At 55.4% G+C, this 20,125-nt stretch overlaps 1 protein-coding gene across 1 annotated transcript; it reads right to left on the bottom strand.

Annotated features, from left to right (window-relative positions):
• Window positions 1-615: 615 nt before the first annotated feature.
• Window positions 616-19,656, bottom strand: EZH1 (enhancer of zeste 1 polycomb repressive complex 2 subunit). Its single transcript, XM_054088073.1, has 20 exons — window positions 19,521-19,656; window positions 18,436-18,556; window positions 17,259-17,387; window positions 16,867-16,986; window positions 15,983-16,103; window positions 14,915-15,088; window positions 13,935-14,037; window positions 13,141-13,304; window positions 12,264-12,355; window positions 10,849-11,029; window positions 8,725-8,921; window positions 8,241-8,332; window positions 7,321-7,361; window positions 6,724-6,849; window positions 4,910-5,088; window positions 4,185-4,280; window positions 3,594-3,675; window positions 3,398-3,478; window positions 2,708-2,792; window positions 616-2,588 (listed from the first exon to the last, which is right to left on the bottom strand). The coding sequence occupies exons 1-20, from the start codon at window positions 19,529-19,531 to the stop codon at window positions 2,528-2,530; spliced, it is 2,256 nt and encodes a 751-aa protein (XP_053944048.1). The 5' UTR covers window positions 19,532-19,656; the 3' UTR covers window positions 616-2,527.
• Between the last annotated feature and the right edge of the window lie 469 nt (window positions 19,657-20,125).

Raw genomic sequence — 20,125 nt, forward strand, 5'->3', positions numbered from 1 at the left:
GAATGGTTGGACTCGATGATCCAGTGGGTCCTTTCCAACCTGGTGATTCTGTGATTCAAGTGTGGCACCAGTGCAGACAACAGGAATTCCTACTCCGGGATGCAGAATCATGGAATAGTTTGGATTGGAAGGAACCGCAAAGCCCATCCAGTCCCACCTCCTGCCATGCATAGGGACACCTCCCACTGGATCCGGTTGCTCCAAGCCCCATCCAACCTGGCCTTGAACCCCTCCAGGGATGGGGCAGCCACCACTGCTCTGGGCAACCTGTTCCAGTGCCTCCCCACCCTCACAGCAAAACATTTCTTCCTGATATCTCGTCTCAACTTCCCCTCTTTCCGCTTAAATGTAGGATGGAGAGAACTGGATGAGCTCAGCGCACCGCTAGGCTTGTACGGACACGAGCAGGTCCTGCTGTCCTGCTAATACATCTCTGCCACCTCCGAGCCCCGAGCTGGAGCAGGCAGTTGGCCACAGCCAGGATGGGGCAGCTGGCCACACTGGGCTCCAGGATGCCAACTGCCGTGGTGTGGGCAGCCGGGCTGAGCCCAGGAAAAACAGGGAAGGGACCTCTCCCCACTGCTCCCCAGGCCACCAGAGGCCAACAAGCCACACAATGATGTTTGCTACCACTTTATTATAACAAAGGCTACAAGCCACATTATTTTTAAAGTGCATTATTATTCACTGTCAACAAACCACAGACACAAGCCTGGCATAGTGCAGATATGGCCAAAGTGGCAGAGGACGCTGAGCTGAGGGCAGGGCTGGGGGGAACAGGGGCAACAAGGAGGGGGGCGCAGGCAGGTGCCAGGGTACAAGCGCTGCTCCAGACAGACCCAAACCCCTCCAAGCCCTAGGAGGGCATCTCGGACAGCAGGAAGGATGGACAGACAGCCTCGCCTGCCAGGCATGGCACAGGGCTGTGCCAGGGAGGGCTCAGCTCCCGGGGCAGCCCCAGCACCTCTCTGCATTCGTGGATGACATAGCTGAGAGGAGGCTGCGCCCTGGAACCCTGCGATTCCCCGAAGGAGCAGGGCAAGGGCTCCAGCGCTGCTCACCTCTGGATGGCAGCTCCAGACAAACACTGCTCCCCCTAAAGAGGATGAGGGGCTCCAGGCCCCACAGGGCCTCATCAGGGCTCAGCTGGGCTCCTCCTGCCCTCCCAAGAGCCCAGCACTGGGCATCCAGCTCCTTGCCCTCCAGCACCAGGCTGGGCACCCGGATGGCAGCATGTGTGGCTCCTAAGGGACGGTCCCATCCCTCAGATCACCCCAGGCCTTGCTCAGGGGAAGAGTCCCCATCCAGACATCCCAGGCCTGGAGCAATACCTTTGCAAAGGAGCAGCCATCCAGGACGCCTGTGGTCCCTCCATCCCCAAAGCAGACAAGGAGCTCGGCTGCTGGCTGACAAGGATTAATTTAAAGTGCTTTTTTTCTTTGTCTTTTTGCATGGGGTGCTAAGGCCAAACCTCACCCTGCTCAGAGAACATTCCCCCTTTATCCCCAGGGCCAGGAGGTCAGAAACCCCTAGGTAGGTTTCCTTCAAACCTCAGCCCAGCAACATTCAATAGGTCCTGTGCAAGGGGACCTGCCCCAACACCTCCCACAGAGCCCGTGCCACTCCAAAAGGGACTGTCCCGGCAGAGGAGGGTGGAGGAATAAGCTCTGGAATTGTGAGGTCAGGGTGGCCGAAGCCTCACCCCTGCTCTGGGTGCAGTCAGTGGGAGCCTCCCTGCGGCCCCAAAGCTGCCTGGCAGAAGCACCCCCACACCAGCCGAGGACGGCACGAGCCAATCCACCCGCATCCCAGCCACACCGCAGGCTGGAAGAGCTTCCTGCTGCCTCTGGGCCCCTCTTGTGCTCGCAGCAGCACGCTGGACACTGTCTCTATCCAGCTCAGCGGTGTCCCTCCCCAAAGTGACATCTTGCATAGTGTTGCTCTCCCCATCCCCAGGCGGTTGCCGTCCCCCAGCCCGCTGGGGCAGAGCCTCAGCAACAGCAATTTGTGGTCCGCTGCATCTTTATGGCTTCCAATCCTGCTGCTGTCCTTGTCGACAGGACAAAACAAGCAGCAAGAAGAGACCAGAGCTTATCCCAGGGGACAAGGCTGGAGGGGAGCACCAGCTCCTCCATCCCAGCCGTGCTCACATCTCGGTGCAGGTGGGACCTCGCTTGCTTGCATTCTTCCAGCAGCAAGAAGAAAATAGACTGAGAATTTATCCCTCCTCCTGAACCACTTCTTCAAGCCCCAGCTGCCTTGGTCCACAGGCTCCACTCCTTCCAGCCTGAGGAGACCACCCGGTAAAGCAAGTCTCCCCCAGCTGGCAAAGCTGCCACTGCAGCAGCAGCAGCAGTCGCTCACAATTCCTGCCCCAAATTTCTCTCTGGACGTCTGGATGGAAAACAGCACTTGTGACACACACAGAGCAACAGGAACAGCAGCAGGTCATGTCAGCGTGAAGCAAACATGGCATTGCTTACAAGGTGCAGCAGCAAGGTGCGCGGGGGACTGTCCCGCATGGAACCTAGATGATATCAGTCTCCCTCTCTATGCCAACATACTTCAGGGCGTCTGCCTGGCTGTACCTACAAGACAGGAAAGTCACGGCTGCTGTAATGACCTAGCGCACTCCCCACACACATGCACACAAAAAACCAGGGTCAGCCTTGCACCCCCGTCGCCTGCTGGCTGCTCCCCAGGGTACCTGTAATCAAAGAAGAGCTCTTCTCCCGCCTGGATGGCCCTCTTGGCGAAGATCCCTATCCGGTGGTCTCCATTCACCATCACAACTGCAACCAGAGAGACAACATCAGAGATGTGCGGCTCCAACTCAGGCCATGAAGTCTTGCAGCCTTTCACCCCATCTGGCCAGCAGCTGATCCCCGGGGGGCCACGGCAGCCGAGCTCGTGTCGAGTAGGAGCAGAGCATTCCCCAGGGAGCTTCCAGCCACTCTCTAGCAGCGACTGCTGCTCGCAAGGCCAAGGCCACCACAGAGCTGAGCAGGGCCCTCACCAGCATGAACATCATCTCCTGCAGAAAGGAGGAGACTTTGTCCAGGTCTTTCAAGTTCTGCTGCTCCAATAGCCTCAGTGGGACCACTATTCTTCACAACGAGGGTGGGGAGGCCCTGGCCCAGGCTGCCCAAGGAAGCTCTGGCTGCCCCATCCCTGGAGGGGTTCAAGACCAGGTTGGATGGGCCTTGGGCAGCCTGAGCCAGTGGGAGGTGTCCCTGCTCATGGCAGTGGGGTTGGAACTGGATGACCTTTAAGGTCCCTTCCAACCCAAACCATTCTATGATTCTATGACCCCAGAGAATCCGCTGCAATCCCAGAGCTGAGCAGGACCCTCGAGAGCCTTCCCTTACCGAGACCCAAGCAGGCAGGGATCTCTCACCTTTGGCATAGCAGTTGGGGTTCACTGAGTGATTGGCAAAGCGGATTTTATTGCCTTTGCGGGTGGCATCAACAACAAAATCTATTAAGAACATAAAAACAAAAAGAAAACCGCAGCGTGAAAGACCTGCTGCTGAGGTGACATCCCCCTGTCAGAGAGCCCAAGTCTCCTCTGCCTCTTGCAGCCCAGGCGTTACCATTGTTGAGGTTGAAGAGGAAGCTGGACATATATTTGTCGTAGACCTTCCCGCGACGGTCAGCCTCGTCCTGGGAAATAAGCTGGAGAAGGAGAACACCTTGAGAGACTCAGCCCGAGGGGACAGTGAAGGGGGCAGGAAGGCATTCTGGGGGGCTCTTTTCTCTGCTGCCCAGCACAGAGTGGGCGTAGAGCTCTTCATTAGCACAAAGACACCCTCCTTACATTAGCAGGGTGGCGGGCAGGCAGCGTGGCCCCTATTTCAGTGCCTGCCAGGGTGAGACCCGGCTCAGGAGGAGCCTCTATGGGGCAGGGACCCACCTTTGCAGCACCCACCTCCCTCCTGGAAACAACATCGCACTGCAGCGGGTGGGAGCTTGCCAGGCTCCCGGGGAGGGAACAGAATCAAGAGCTGGGCTCCACAGCAGAGGGCCTAGAGGTGCTGAGATGGGTCCCTAAAAGGTTCAACCTCTAAGCCTGGTCAGGGGGAGCCCATGGACAAAGCTGAGCTGGGGAAAGGATGTTGTCCCCCCAGCCGGAGGAAGCCCCGGCACTAAACACATCTTCCTTAACACGCAGCCCCAACACTGACCTCACCACAGTACTCGGAGATGAACTCATTCTTCTGCACAGATTCCTTGATGAAAGTCCCCCAGCCGGCAACATCCGACGGCGCCAGCAACAAATGCTGAAGCCCAGGTGAAAAGAAAATGATTACAGTTGGCAGGTCCAGCGCTCCGATAACACCCTGTTCCTTGGGCGGGCCAGGCAGCGACAGCAAAGGGCTCTGCACCTCCAGCACAGCTGCACTGGCTGGTGCTGGGACAGTGCCCGGCTGTGCTGTGCAGGCTACTCTGTCCAAACCCCTGCACCACAGGGTCAGGGAGCAAAGGCTGCCCATGTGCATCCAGCATCTGTGGGTTGAGGGTGACACATGGCTCCCTGCACACTCACAAGTTGTAGCACCAGGAGGCCGGAGCTGCACGTTACTCAACACCCACTAATTGGCATCTTTCTCTGAAGTTTTGTCTCTTTTACCTGCAGTCCCCTCGCCTTGATCAGCAGAATTCAAGACCTAATTTATAGCTGGAGTCACTTTTTCCACTCCCTTGCTCCCATCCTTCCTCAGGGAACCCCCATCTCCTGATTTTCACACCCAGAACCCATGCTCCACATCAAGTGCTATAGAAGCCAGGGACAGAAGAGCTTCTCTCCCCAACATCCTCACTGCGGGTGGCTCCCATCCCTTCTCCCAGGCAGCAGGAGCTCCGTTTATTCACCTTCTGCCAGCAATCCAGAGCCAGAAGCTCTCCATACCTTTTTGAGGCCTCGCTGGATGCTGCAGTTCTTGCAGGAGACCACCTTGCAGTCCCAGTGCTCCGAAGCCCCGCAGGTCAGGCAGAGGTCCGGATCACACTCCCGCACAGCCAGGTAGCACGGGCACTGCTTGGTGTTGCACTGAGTTTTGCAGCGACAGCCTGGGAAGCGGTTTTGACCTGCAGCAACACAGTCCATGTTTTGCACTATGAAGTTTTGTAGAGAATAGAGGGGTCACGCAGTGTGTCCCTGCCCCACAGAGGCTCCTCTGGAGTCAGGTCTCACCCTGGCAGGCACTGAAGCAGGGGCCACGCTGCCTGCCCATCACCTTGCTAAGATAAGGAAGGTGCCTTTGTGCTAATGAAGAGCTCTGCACCCACCCTGCACTGGGCAGCAGAGACAGGAGCCCCCTTAAAGTGCCCTTCCTGCCCCCCAAAGTCACCAGGACCAGCACTCACTAGAAGCAAAATAAGACAAAGTAAATGTGAGGCAGCCCAGACACTCAGGAGCTGGAAGAAAATCACAGAATCATGGAATAGTTTGGGTTGGAAGGGATCTTAAAGCCCACCCAGTTCTAACCCTCTGCCAAGGGCAGGGATACCTCCCACTGGATCTGGTTGCTCCAAGCCCCATCCATCCTGGCCCCAGGGATGGGGCAGCCACCGTGTCTCTGGGCAACCTGTATCCCAAGATACTCTGTGCACGGGATCTCCGAGCACTGCTCACACCCAGCAGAGCACAGACTATGCACAGGGTCCTTCCCACCTGCATGACTGGAGATGCTGATCTGCCTCTTGGGACTAATTATGTGCAATTTGAAAACAAACAGTGACCTTGTAGTCCTTCCAGCCTCAAGCTGTGTCATAAACTCTAACGAATCCACCCTCGGAAACCCCACTGATGTGGACGCATGCAGTTTTCTCCATTGCAGAGCTGGGAATGGAAGCCCATAGAGGGGAAATAACCATGGAAGAGCAGTGGCCCAACTCCCACACAAACAGCTGGGCATGTATACTGCTCTTGGAGAACCACCAGCGTCACCCGTGGACTGTGATACTGGATACACACATGCATTCTCCTATGAGAACCTCATCTGGAGTACTGTGTCCAGTTCTGGAATCCTCAACATAAGGCTATGGAGCTGTTGGAAGGGGTCCAGAGGAAGCTACAAAGATGATCCAAGGGCTGGAGCACCTTCCCTATGAGGACAGGCTGAGAGAGTTGGGGTTGTTCAGCCTGGAGAAGAGAAGCCTCAGAGGAGACCTTATAGTGACCTTCCAGTACCTGAAAGGGGCTCCAGGAAAGCTGGAGAGGGACTGTTTACAAAGGCTTGTGGGGATAGGACGAGGGGGAACGGGGATAAACTGGAGAGGGGCAGATTTAGACTGGACATAAGGAGGAATTTCTTCATGATGAGAGTGGTGAGACACTGGCCCAGGTTGCCCAGAGCAGTGGTGGCTGCCCCATCCCTGGAGGTGTTCCAGGCCAGGTTGGATGGGGTTTGGAGCCCCTGATCCAGTGGGAGGTGTCCCTGCCCACGGCAGGGGTTTGGCACTAGATGATCTTTGAGGTCCCTTCCAAACCAAACTATTCCATGATTCTATGCTATCCCAGCAGCTGAGAGCCATAGGGCAGCATGGAACAGTTTCCCCTTGGACTTTAGGAGACTGCTAATCAATCTGCTATGGCTGGAATGAGCAGTGAATGCAGGAATAAAGCAGACTTCCAGCACGTCCCAGCTCTGCACCCTCCCTCAGCTCTGTGTCAGGAAAGCCGGCTGCTTCCCTGCCTGATAGTCCCAGGTTTCTCCTTACAGTCAGGGTTGCACTGGCAGAACTTCTCGCAAAAATTCTGAGTCATGATGCAAGGGCAGGAGCTGTCGCAAGGATGCTCAGGGTGGTCGCAGGGCTGGTAGTTGTACACCTGGGTAGGCGAATTATCTAGGACAAAAGAAATGCCCGGATTAGAAGTCACACGTTGCAGAAACGCTTAAAAGCAGCACACCCAGCACTTTGGAGCAGAGAAGGTGCAAGCTCCTTGTTTGCCTGCAGAGGGCAGGGAGCCCAGCAGCACCCAGCACCCACTGATGGCGTGGCTGTGACTACAAACACAGGGCACACGTCTGATCTGCTCGCCGAACCTCTGCCTCCCCTCCAGCTGGAGCAAGACCACAGTGCACGGAGAGCCTCACAGAGAGCACTGGCACAGCAGCGATTGCCACGGCGCAGCCAGAGCAGAGCTGACCCACGGCACTCCAAGGAGCCCAGTTTTGAGGAACCGCTCTCCCTCTGCGTTGCTGCTGGGCTGGAGAGCAGGATCTGACCATCCCGCTGCACCAGTCAGAGATAGAAAACTCCACTCCTGTAGGCAAGCGGCCTCACACCTCGCGTGACACAGCCAGCAAACGTTACCTTTCTTCAGCTGAATCTTCCTGCAGTGCGCAGCCCACAGCCTGAAGAGAAACAGAGAGGGTTAGAGGGGATTTGCCAGTCTTCATAGAATCATAGAGTCACCAGGTTGGAAAGGACCCACTGGATCATCGAGTCCAACCATTCCTAACACTCCCTAAACCATGTCCCTCAGCACTTCATCCACCCGTTCCTTAAACACCTCCAGGGAAGGCGACTCGACCCCCTCCCTGGGCAGCTGTTCCAGTGCCCCATGACTCTTTCTGTGAAGAATTTTTTCCTGATATCCAACCTGAACCTCCCCTGACGGAGCTTGAGGCCATTCCCCCTTGTCCTGTCCTCTGTCACTTGGGAGAAGAGCCCAGCTCCCTCCTCTCCACAACCTCCTTTCAGGCAGTTATAGAGAGCAATAAGGTCTCTCCTCAGCCTCCTCTTTGTCACAAAGAGCGGCCACAATGGCTCAGCATCGCAGGTCAGCACTGCACCGGGAGAGAGACGCCGCCAGCAAGCCCGTCTGGCAGCTTCATGCATTAATAACCATCAGCCAGTCATAAAGCAGAGAAAGATGAGAACAGCGCAGCTACAGCAGAAGTTATTTAAGGCATATGCCAGAGCCAGAACGCACTGGGAATGGCACACAAAAAGGAGGTTATAAGTCAGGGAGCCGAGGCTAAGGCTGCTGGGAGGACAGCGGTATTGGCAGCAGCGCAGCACTCCAGCCAGGGTCCATCCTGCCCTCCCCCTGCTGGGGCTGAGCCTCCCAGCACCGCGGCAGAGCAGGGGCCAGCGCCCTGCCAGCACCCCCACGACAGCGGGATGTGTACACAGATGGGAGCCAGATGGGGATTACCGGGAAAGCTTTGGCACATAAAGCAGTGGATCTGGTTGCATTTTAAAAACAAAACAACTTGTCCAACACTTGCCTGTGCTTCCTTTTCTTCTTCTGGGATGGATTCATTAATTCGTTTGTTGGCAGTTTGGTTATAAGCGATTCTTTCACTGCAAACTGAAAGACCTACCAAAACAACAGCAGGAAAAAGGATAAAGTTCAGTGTATTTGAGTTGTTTTCATCTAAAGCACAAATAGAGAGAAAGCGAGGAAGCACACACAGTGGGAATCCCAGTCTCTGGACCAGTAAAGCAGGCAGTCCTGCCCCCAGTTTCGCTGACCATGGCTGTCATCACTTCTCTTGCTTGGGAAACGAGTGGAGAAAGCGAAAAGCACCAGGCATGAGCAGGGCTCCTTCTCCAACAGCAGCAGTAGTGCAGGATAACACCCCAGGGTCCACAAAGTGTTGATGCAACGCATCCCTCGAGGCGGTTTGGGGCAGAGAAGACAAACCAGCAGGCAGGCGGTGACCACAGTCTCCCCCGTGCCGTGGGGCTGGGCGCTCTCCGGACACCCACCTGCTTGCACGTCTTTGTTCCTAGCAGCCTGGCGATGGAGCAGAAGTTGTTGAAGTAGGTCCCGTGGAAGACGCGGAAGAGTGATTCCTCGGCTCCCGTCCACTCGACGGGCTCCTGCGGTGTCTCCACCACAAAGAGCTGGGAGGAGGCTGGGCTCAGCTTCTGCTTGGTGGGGGTCTGGCAGCGGGAATTTGCCTCTGGCAGGAACAGCAGATGTTAGGCCGAACACAACACGGGAGAATCATAGATTCATAGAATAGTTTGGGTTGGAAGGGATCTTAAAGATCATCCAGTTCCAACCCCCATGCCATGGGCAGGGACATCTCACTGGCTCAGGCTGTCCAAGAGTCATCCAACCTGGCCTTGAGCACCTCCAGGGATGGAGCAGCCACAACTTCCCTTGGCAACCTGTTCCAGTGGCTCACCAAGAATACACCCTCCTCATCACAGCTTCCAAGGGCAGTGCTCCTCCAGCAGTGCCTGACACCTTGTTTCACCCCAGCTCCAGCCCCTGCCATGTGCTCCTACCTCCAGGAAGCCCAGCGCCAGCTGGGATGGTGGTGGTGCTCCCCTCACAAGCAGGACCAGAGCCACCGTGCCACCCTCTCCTTCAAGGGCTGGCCCAGGACAGAATCATAGAATCACCAGGTTGGAAAGGACCCACTGGATCATTGAGTCCAACCATTCCTAACACTCCCTAAACCATGTCCCTCAGCACTTCATCCACCCGTTCCTTAAACACCTCCAGGGAAGGCGACTCAACCCCCTCCCTGGGCAGCTGTTCCAGTGCCCCATGACTCTTTCCGTGAAGAATTTTTTTCTGATATCCAGCCTGACCCTCCCCTGGTGCAGCTTGAGGCCATTCCCCCTTGTCCTGTCCTCTGTCCCTGGGGAGAAGAGCCCAGCTCCCTCCTCTCCACAACCTCCTTTCAGGCAGTTGTAGAGAGCAATAAGGTCTCCCCTCAGCCTCCTCTTCTCCAGGCTGAACACCCCCAGCTCTCTCAGCCGCTCCTCGTAACCCTTGTTCTCCAGCCCCTCACCAGCTTCGTTGCTCTTCTCTGGACACACTCCAGAGCCTCAACATCCTTCTTGTGGTGAGGGGCCCAGGACTGAACACAGTACTCGAGGTGCGGTCTCACCAGTGCCGAGTACAGAGGGAGAATCCCCTCCCTGGCCCTGCTGGTCACACCGTTTCTGATCCAAGCCAAGATGCCATTGGCCTTCTTGGCCACCTGGGCACACTGCTGGCTCATGGTCAGTCGCTGTCAACCATTACCCCCAGGTCCTCCTCCTCCATACAGCTCTCCAGGCACTCTTCCCCCAGTCTGTAGCATTGCACAGGGTTGCTGTGCCCCAAATGCAGGACCCGGCATTTGGCCTTGTTGAACCTCATGCCAGAGTCCCAACAGAGTCCCAACAACAGCAACTGCACCAGAGGCCTGAGGATACGGAAGCTGCTCTCTCCTCTCACTCCCAAGACAGGCCCCAGACATACAGAAACCCTCTGCCCTAACAGAGCTCATTGCACCCCAGCCCTGGTGCGGCAGGAGCAGCTCAGCGCTCGTCTGTGGCACCGAGGACGCACTCGCCCCTGGCAGCTCCCCTGACCTGCGCCACAGCAGAGAGCCGTGCAGAAGGCACCATGGCACAGGCACTGCCCTGCCCGGAGCATCTGCCTTGTACACAGCCAGGAGAGGTGCTCAGAGCCGAGGGCTCTTGGCTTTACAGGTCCCAGCAAAGCTCCTGCTTTGCCTGGCAACATTCCTCTTTCCTGGGAGATGCCCCATCCCTGGAGGTGTTCAAGGCCAGGTTGGATGGAGCTTTGAGCAACTGGATCCAGCAGAGCGTCCCTGCCCATGGCAGGGAGCTGGAACTGGATGGGCTTTGAAGTCCCTTCCAAGCCAAACCATTCCATGATTTTATGACAACGAATCCCACAGCGGCCAGGGCAGAGCCTGGTGTCCCTTGTGTTTGTGTAAGCCCAGCTGGAAACGCTGCTGTGTTCTGGCTCCGAACCCCACACCCCTGTGGTGGACACAGAGGAACGGCAGCGAGAGCCCAGCTGTGAGGTGCCACCTCTCCTCACCACTCACAGGAGAGGGGAAGTCACGGGGGGCATCGTACCCGAGGAGCTGGAGGCCCACTCGTTGCCCGTGTCCCGGTCGCTGTCACCCTCCTTTGTCTCCGAAACAGTGGAAGCCGGGGTGTTGGAGCAGGAAGTGCCCACTACATGATGCCTCCGGCGGCGCCGCCCGGAGCACTTGGACCTGGGGTTATGCAGCGCAGCAAACTCCTTGGCTCCTTCCTGCAACCAGAGCAGAAGAAAAGGAGAAGAAGATGACTAGGGAACATAGAAAGCTTCTTCCAGAGGTGCTGGGACCAGCCCTGCCCTGCAGTCACCAAGAGAAGGTGGAAAAACCTACCATGTGTGGTCATTTCAGCGTGTGCCAAGGCCCTGCCAGCTGCCTGCACTGCACATTTCCACTTTGCTTCCTTCGGCATCGCTGCCCAGTTGGAATAAGATCCCTGGCCCTCCAGTTGGTTGCCCTGCTTCTTGCCCTGGCCATGGACTTCTCCTGGCCTCTCTCTCTGCTCCAGCCCAGGGATACCCTGGATCTCATCCTGTTGAGCAGCTCAGACACCACCAAGCGCACCCAGCTGCTTGCAGCCAGCTCCTCCAGTTTGCAGCTCCCATCCCTGGGAGCCCAGCTAGGCTGCATCGCCAAAAGATCATTTTTAAAACAGCCCGAGCCTTCCCTACACGGGCTAAATTCCTTCTGCAGCATTTTTTAACCTGGGTTTCATTTTTCCAATGCTGCACTGAGTTCAGAGAAATCATTTGGCACCTCAGTTTCCCATCCGCTAAGAAATCAATCTTCATTTGAGATTTACTAAAATACACACCTGGTAAGTTTTGTGTTTGGATCCAGGCTCCCCCGAATCCAGTGAGGGTTAGAACCAATTCTGAAAAACCATAGAATCGTGGAATGGTTTGGGTTGGATGGAACCTCAAAGCCCAGCCAGTTCCAACCTCATGCCGTGGGCAGGGACACCTCCCACTGGATCCGGTTGCTCCAAGCCCCATCCAACCTGGCCTGGAATCCCTCCAGGGATGGTGCAGCCACCACTGCTCTGGGCAACCTGGGCCAGGGCCTCCCCACCCTCACAGCAAAACATTTCTTCCTGATATCTCATCTCAATCTCCCCATTTTCAGCTGAAAACCATTCCCTCTTGTTCTGTCCCTGCACTCCCTGATCCAAAGCCCCTCTCCAGCTTTCCTGGAGCTCCTTTCAGTCCTGGAAGCTGCTCTAAGGTCTCCCCGCAGCCTTCTCTTCTCCAGGCTGAATGATCCCATCTCTCTCTGTCTGTCCTCCTACAGGAAGTCCTGCAGCCCTTGGATCATCTCCACGGCCTCCTCTGGACTCGCTCCCACAGATCCAGTCATTAAAGTTGTGAAGAGGACCCACAGGGCTCTGCAGAACAGGGCAGGTCCGGCCACTTCCCTCAGGGTTTCAAAAGCAGCAATGCAGACACATACCAGCCAGAGGAAACAGTCCGGTCCACAAGGATCTGGCTCAATCTTGGTCTCTCTGTTCTTTCGTTTGTACACATTAGGAGTGGCATGGAAAGCTGAAAAAATAATAATTCTCTTTATTATTAGCATCTTCCATGAGTCTCCCCCCACGCTGCAAAGGACGAGGGCAGCAGGAGCTCAAGGAGGGCAAACGGGAGCTCATGGCAGAGAGCACAAATGTCCGAGAGCTCTCTTGGCAGCAGGGAAGGAGGCGGCAGGACCTTGGAAACACTAGGGATGGAGCGGCTGTCGGAAAAAGATCAGCTTTCAGACTGAAATAAAAAGACCATGAGATGTTAATATTCTAGCTTTTAATACATAATTCACTGCGAAGAGTCCTGTGACTTTCCAAAGGAGCCCTTAGAACCTGGGAAGCAGGCAGTCCAGCAGTTAACCAGTATCCCAAAGGCTTTGGCAGCACAAACCGCAGGAACATGCCTAAGATAAAGCTGTACAACAACAAAACAAAGGGGCATGTCCAGACTTTGAAAGTGAAACATTCCTGCCTTTCCCTGATGAGGTTTTGCAAAGCATGAGCGAAGTCTGGTGGAAGCAGCGTTCCTGGCACAAACTACCAGGAGGCTGGAACGCGGCGTGCTGAACAATGGTGAGAAAGAGGGACGGCCACGCAGGTCGGTTTAATCCGTTTGAGGAAATGAGCAGAGCCGTCGTTATCTGGGCACCTGCCAGCTCCTAATGCTCCACTGCAAACTCCGGGAACGCACCACCCTCCAAAGACTGCGGCGCAGACACTAAGCAGGGCATGCTGAGGGCTGAAGCACTGAGGAAAAAGGAGGAGAAAAGGGCTTTAAGGGAAGCATTTGGCTGAGACTGTACTTACGATGCAGAAAACAGTCGTATTTGAAGCAGCGGCGGCAGAAGAGGGTGTGGAAGGAGTGCAGGGACTGTTCTCGCTGGACAGACTTGGCGCACGGCCCGTCTATGTTAGGAGTGCACTGCGGCGGCAGCACGTTGGGGTCCGACACTTCTGTGAGTTCTCTGTACCTGTGCAACAAATGGGAACACCCACAGATGTGCCCGATTTCCTAATTCAGGACATTTTACACGACTATATCCCCCAGTGTGGAGAAAAGAAGGCTTGAAGGAGACTTTAGATCAGCTTCCAGTAGTGAAAGGGGCTCCAGGAAAGCTGGGGAGGGGCTCTGGATCAGGGAGTGCAGGGACAGGACGAGGGGAACACTTTTGAGCTGAAAGAGGGGAGACTGAGATGAGATTTTAGGGAGAAGTGTTTTGCTGTGAGGGTGGGGAGGCCCTGGCCCGGGTTGCCCAGAGCAGTGGTGGCTGCCCCATCCCTGGAGGGGTTCAAGGCCAGGTTGGATGGGGCTTGGAGCAACCGGATCCAGTGGGAGGTGTCCATGCCCATGGCAGGGGGTGGGACTGGATGGGCTTTGAGGTTCCTTCCAAGCCAAACCATTCCATGATTCTATTTGGGCCAGTAGCACTCCGGCCGAGATACCTTGAGGCTAAAACCATAGTTTAACGCTCAAACTCCGCTTTGCTCACAGCGCCTCAGCCAGCTGAGCTCTGTTTTCTGGGCAGAGCACAGTGCTGTTCTCCGAAACACAGATTTCAGCTGTTGCTAACAAAAGTGAGAGTCAAATAGAGATCTCCTACCTCTCTTTCATGTCATCTGGGAAGCCGTATTCGGGAAACATGGAAGAAATAGCAGTGAAGATCATGTCATTTGGAAAACGCTTCTTTGAACACTTCTTGTTACCTGAGAGGAAGAAAAGAGAGAATTTCTCAGTTAGGCTGGACATGAACTTGTCTCACCTTCTTCTACAGACAACAATTTCAGGAGGTGTTCAGGAATGTATTTTAAGAGATAGAAATACAACCCCAAATACAACGGATAAAGCTTTTCTCCTGCAGTCATGCTAAGCCATTTCCAGGTACACTTTCCCACTTTCAGAGCAGCGTAATGGAAGCGCTAACGATTTCTTAAGGATTATCATTGTTTATTTTCACAAAGATAGGATTTGCAGACAATGCATTTCTATATCTATGAAAGGTCCTGGTATTTGTGCTGCCCGCATCACTATAAACCAAAGACAAAAGTACCAGTCAGCATTCCCAAGGTCATGCAGGACACATGAAAATCCCACAGACCAGAGGTCTGAGAACTCCTGGTGGCGTAGGAGAGGGCAAAGGAACACTAATACATGGAAAATGGGTCTGGAAGGGATTTGACAAGGTGCATTCTCCCTACAGCAGAACTGGATCTACCAAACTCGCCAACAGATGCCTGCTAGGACGGCACTTTTAAACCTCTGAGAGCAGAGGTCCCACAGCCTCCTCTGACCGTACCCCACCGTTTTGCTAATGTTACCATCAAACGGTTTTTCACGATTCATCTAAATTCTTCACCAGCTTTAAGCTGATGACTCCTTATCTTATCTAAGAAGACAGTGAGAACAATCCGTTCCCCTCCCGCTCTGCTTTCAACTACCAGAACTTGCCAAGCTGGCTACCGTGCTCAGTGACACATCAATAACCAAACCAGCGATGGCAGGAGAGCAGTAGCCATCTACAACCTAAGCAGGGCAGGATGAAAACGTGACCACCACAGCCTCTGTTTCTGTGGCCAAACCCACCTTCTGCCACAATTCGCTTTCTTTTCCTTGTGACTGGCAGCTCCTCTTTCCCTTCCTCCTGTTTCACCTCCGAATCATTGTGCCCTTCCTCTTCCTCATCCGAATACTGATTGAGGGCGTTCACCAGCTCCAGGAACACGGCATCGCTGATGAGGACAGACCCTGAAATCATTTCTGAGACACAGAGAGATGTCAGCTATCATCTTTCATGGCCCTTGTGGTGCAAATCACATGCGACACCATCAGCAGCCAGAACCTCCCTTGCAATTCCGTAGGGACTGGTGGGATTTCAATTCTAGAGTCTTAAGAGCAGTGTCTCAACAACGTGAGGACAGGCTATACCAGTTTCCCACTGGCTTCCTCCTTCCAGACAAGAGTTTTATGACAGGGTAGGCAGCGCTAGAGGGAAACTCTGGCTTTTTATTTCTGAAGGCTGATTAAAGCCTTGGCTAAGCTCACGATAAAATGAGGTTGCTGAGCTCCTCCTAACCTCTAGCATATTTTTCAGCATCCCAGAGCATGCCGGTGAACCCCTGTGAACAAAAGCATCAGCTCCAAAGCACCGCAGGCCAAGAATAGAGCAAGATATCAAAATGCAGGACTGCGTCCTGGCAAGCTGGGAGGGGGTCTTGATCAGGGAGTGCAGGGACAGGACGAGGGGGAACGGTTTTCAGCTGAAAACGAGGAGACCTAGATGAGATCAGAGAAAGAAATGTTTTCCCGTGAAGGTGGGGAGGCCCTGGCCCAGGTTGCCCAGAGCAATGGTGGCTGCTCCATCCCTGGAGGGGTTCAAGGCCAGGTTGGATGGGGCTTGGAGCAACGGGATCCAGTGGGAGGTGTCCCTGCCCATGGCAGTGCTTGGAATTGGATGGGCTTTGACGTCCCTTCCAACCTCAACCATTCCATAACTCTACAATTCTAAGGCAGAACAGCAAGGACGTTCCTTGTTTTCCACTCTAAAAGCTGCACAGAAAAGCTGGCTACTGCTGCCACCTCTTGACTTCCTAACTCCTTTAATATGTTATTGGGAAGAGATGGAGTGGATAGCGCTGACTGTGCCCACATTACCTTCCTCTCCGTGAACCTTCCCATCATAGTTATTAATTAGTTCTTCAATGAAAGTTTCATCTTCTTCCTTCACCTCATCTCCCATGTAAGGGATATTGCACAGAACAGTTTCATCCTCCACCTGAAAAGAGATAAATCATAGAACAGTTGAGGTTGGAAAAGACCTCTAAGCTCATCCAGTCCAAACTTCAGCTCAACCCGTGCCGGCTAAACCATGTCCTGAAGTGCCACATCCACACATTTTTTTAAGCCCTCCAGGGATGAAGACTCCACCACATGCCCTGGGCAGCCTCTGCCAGTGAAGAAATTTTTCCTGATATCCAATCTAAACCTGCAGCCCCATCCCTGGAGGGGTTCAAGGCCAGGTTGGATGGGGCTTGGAGCCCCTGATCCAGTGGGAGGTGTCCCTGCTCATGGCAGGGGTTGGAACTGGATGGGCTTTAAGGTCCCTTCCAACCCAAACCATTCCATGATTCTATGATCCTCAGCAGCATCCTTACAATGAGACCAGCAGGTTAATCGAGCCACAACAGAAAGGATCTGCCTAAGAAAAAAAGCCTCTTCATTTAAAAGGGAAGAAAAATCTTAAGAAAAAAAAACAAAAAAGTCCCCAAACTCATCCTTACTCCTTTAATCCTGCGAAATAAAGGTGGCCTTGCCAAGGAATCGGGAGCAAAGGAGAGACCGGCTGGGTAAGGCAGCGTGGATACAAAGCTGCTTTGTAGGATTCAACAAAACAAGCAACTAAAACAATGCTTTCCGTCATCTCTCACGCAGACGTTGCTCAAAACAAGTGGGCTGAAGGCAGCACAATCACTCCAGAGTCACGGAACAATCACACGCCAACTGTGCCAAGATCTTGCAGCCCGAGCCTGCTCCCTTACCATGAAATTCTGTTGGAGGGGGGACCAGGAGTACATGATGGGCACCAGTGCCACCGTGTTCAGGGTCCTCATATACAGTGTCTGGCTTGGGAATCCCGGGAAAATACTCTCAACGGTACACTTGGAATAGAAAGAAGTAAAAAGAGAAGGGGAGTGAGGAACCGGTGCCAGGAGGCAGCTACAGCCAGAGGGAAACCGCGCTTCAGCACAAACACCGTGCGGCCCTGCGGTCACTCTTCACAAGAAAAGCCTTTGGATTTGGGGTTTTCTTCTTGTTCCTGCATCCCAGAAGGATGTGAGGCACAGCCCAAGAGCAACACAGGCCAGCACAAACCAAAAAGCCCTGGTTCCAGCCCACCCGCGCTGCTGCCGTGCCCTTTTCCTCTCCAAACCTGCTTCAGGAAGGGGTGTCCGCTGACCGGCTTCATCAGCTGCACTGGCTGGACGCGAAGCTTCTTCCAGTCTTCATTCAGGATTCTAGTTTTCTCATGAACCTTTGCAAAGTTGGCCACAAACAGAGCCTGAAAGGAGAGATGGGAGCACTCAAAAATGAAGAGAACATGTTGAGAACACTAAAAACTGAGATTTTGCTTCAAGTATCAAAATCTGTGCGAGGTGGAATGTTTCATAGAATGGTTTGGCATGGAAGGGATCTCAAAGCCATGACTTTCCTGGGCAACCTGTGTGACTGCCTCACCACGCTCACTCTGAATCCAGTAAGGGTTAGAACCAATTCTGAAAAATCATAGAATGATGGAATGGTTTGGGTTGGAAGGGACCTCACAGCCCATCCAGTTCCACCCCCTGCCAAGGGTAGGGACACCTCCCACTGGATCCGGTTGCTCCAAGCCCCATCCAACCTGGCCTGGAACCCCTCCAGGGATGGGGCAGCCACCACTGCTCTGGGTAACATGGGCCAGAGCCTCCCCACCCTCACAGGGAAACATTTCTTCCTAAGATCTCATCCCAATCTCCCCTCTTTCAGCTGAAAACCATTCCTCCTCGTCCTGTCCCTGCACTCCCTGATCAAGAGCCTCTCCCCAGCTTTCCTGGAGCCCCTTTCACTACTAGAAGCTGCTTGAAAGTCTCCTCAAAGCCTTCTCCTCTCCAGGCTGAACAACACCAACTCTCTCAGCCTGTCCTCATAGCAGAAGTTCTGCAGCCCTCAGATCATCTCCGTGGTCTCCTCTGGACTCGCTCCAACAGATCCATGTCCTTCCTGTGCTGAGGACTCCAGAACTGGATGCAGGGCTGCAAGTGAGGTCTCATGAGCATGGAGTAGAAGGGCAGAACTCCCCCCCTCACCCTGCTGGTCTCCCTGCTTTGGATGCAGCCCAAGATATGTTTCCCTGTCTGACTCAACGACCGGCACTGGCTGCACAGCTCAGGTTGGTAACAGAGCACGAGGAGCAGACGGATCTCTTCTGACCCATCCAGCTTGCAACCAAAACACAGCTTTGTGGTTTGGAGGATGAAGAGCCCATCTGACAGCTGCTCCAACACCAGAAGATAAAGCAAAGCCTCTTGGAGGCACCCGCTCAGCTGGAGCTCCCACCACAACAGCGTTACCTTTGCTCCCATGTTTGCCTGGAACCTCTTGAGCTGCCGGAGACGCATGTATTCAGACTTGACTTTTCTTTTCCAGTATATAATGCACTTGGAGGTTGGAGAAGTGGCCATTTCCATTTTGCTGTAAACAGACAGAAAGAATAAATATCAAATAACTGAGAGCTTAATCCCGTAAACAAGTGCTACCAGAAAAATCCCTGTGGATTTTAACCGCATCACAGACTTGAAACAGCAGAAAGCGGCTGCACAACCGTGCGCTGGTCCTGGGTTTGGAACAACAGGGAAAGGAGCGCTCCAGGGAATGATGGGCACAGAATGAGCCCCAGCTGCTCCTGCCCTCAGCCTTACACCCCTCGAGGACAGAGATACCCACCCGGGCAGTGGCACGGGAACTCCGGGGCAGCGGGAATGGGATGCTCGGGTCCACAGAAGGGATCCCCCCAGGTCCCATAGGGGGGAAGGGACCTCCTAGGCACACAGAGGAGAGCCCCATCGGGGCACAGGGACATCTAGGTGCTCGGGGACATGGTTTAGTGGCAGATCAGAATGGTTGGACTCGATGATCTTTTCCAACGTAGAGATTCTATGAGTCTATCTGGGGGGCTGCAGGGATGGGACCCCATGGGGCACAGGGACCCCTAGGGAGGAGCAGGAACAGGACCATATGAGGCAGGAGCAAAGGGACCCTCCGGGGATGGCACAGGGACCCCCACCCGGGGCACCGGGACCCCCCGGGGGCACCGGGAGCCCTGGGGCAGCGGGAACGGGACCCCCACGGGGCACAGGGAATGGGACAAAGACTTGGTCCCGGGGGACAGAGGGAACGGGACCCCCACGGGGACAAGGACCCCTCCCGGGGGACAGGGGGAACGGAGACCCCCGTCCTGGGAAACAGGGGGAACGGGACAAGGATCCCTCCCGGGGAACAGGGGGAACGGGGACCCCCAAAGACAGCAGGACAAGATCCGAGGGTCCCCCAGCCGCCTCCCGGGTGCGGCAGCCCCGCAGGCCCAGGCGGTACCCGGGAACCCCGGGGACCCCCGGCCCCCGCCGCCAGCCCCGCCCCCGGCCCGGCCCGCACTCACTCCTCGGCCATCGCGGCGGGGGGAAGCGGCGAGCCCTGCGCAGCCGCGACTGCACCGGGAACCGCCCCGCCCCGCGATCCGGGGCCACCCCGGGACCGCCCCGCGCTCCGTTACAGCGCGGAACCCCCGCCACGTGGCCCCGCCCCCTCGGGACGTGGCCCCGCCCCCTCGTCACATAACCCCGCCCACTGACTCATTGTCCCGCCCACTGACTCATGGCCCCGTCGCCCTACTGTGGCCCCGCCCTGTTGCCCCGCCCCTTCGTCCCATGGGCCCCGCCCACCATATCATCACCCCGCCCACTGTTCCATGGCCCCGGCCCCGCCCGTTGGCCCTGCCACATGGCCACGCCCCGTGGTCACGCCCCGTCAGGTGACTACGCCCCATGGCCGCCCCATAGCCCCTCCCCCTCAACCAATGTCTCCACCCAGTGCCGATCCCTCCCGTGGTCCCGCCCCCTCCGCTCCTAGACCACGCCCCCTGCCCCTAAACCCCGCCTATGACCACACCCACGCGTCATGGCCCTTCGCCGAGGACACGCCCCTTTCAAACTGAAGCCCCGCCCCCAGTCGAAGCCCCGCCCCTCTCCCGGCGCGGTACCGGCC

Source organism: Cuculus canorus, chromosome 25 (genome assembly GCF_017976375.1).
Source record: "Cuculus canorus isolate bCucCan1 chromosome 25, bCucCan1.pri, whole genome shotgun sequence".
Lineage (NCBI taxonomy): Eukaryota > Metazoa > Chordata > Aves > Cuculiformes > Cuculidae > Cuculus > Cuculus canorus.

What these genes read in the sequence shown, in the direction of transcription:
- EZH1 (XM_054088073.1), bottom strand. An exon ending in CCCTCCAACAGAATTTCATG is followed by an intron (nt 16,104 to 16,866) that starts GTAAGGGAGCAG and finishes ATCTCTTTTCAG; the next exon opens with GTGGAGGATGAAACTGTTCT. An exon ending in GAACAAAGACGTGCAAGCAG is followed by an intron (nt 8,333 to 8,724) that starts GTGGGTGTCCGG and finishes TTGTTTTGGTAG; the next exon opens with GTCTTTCAGTTTGCAGTGAA.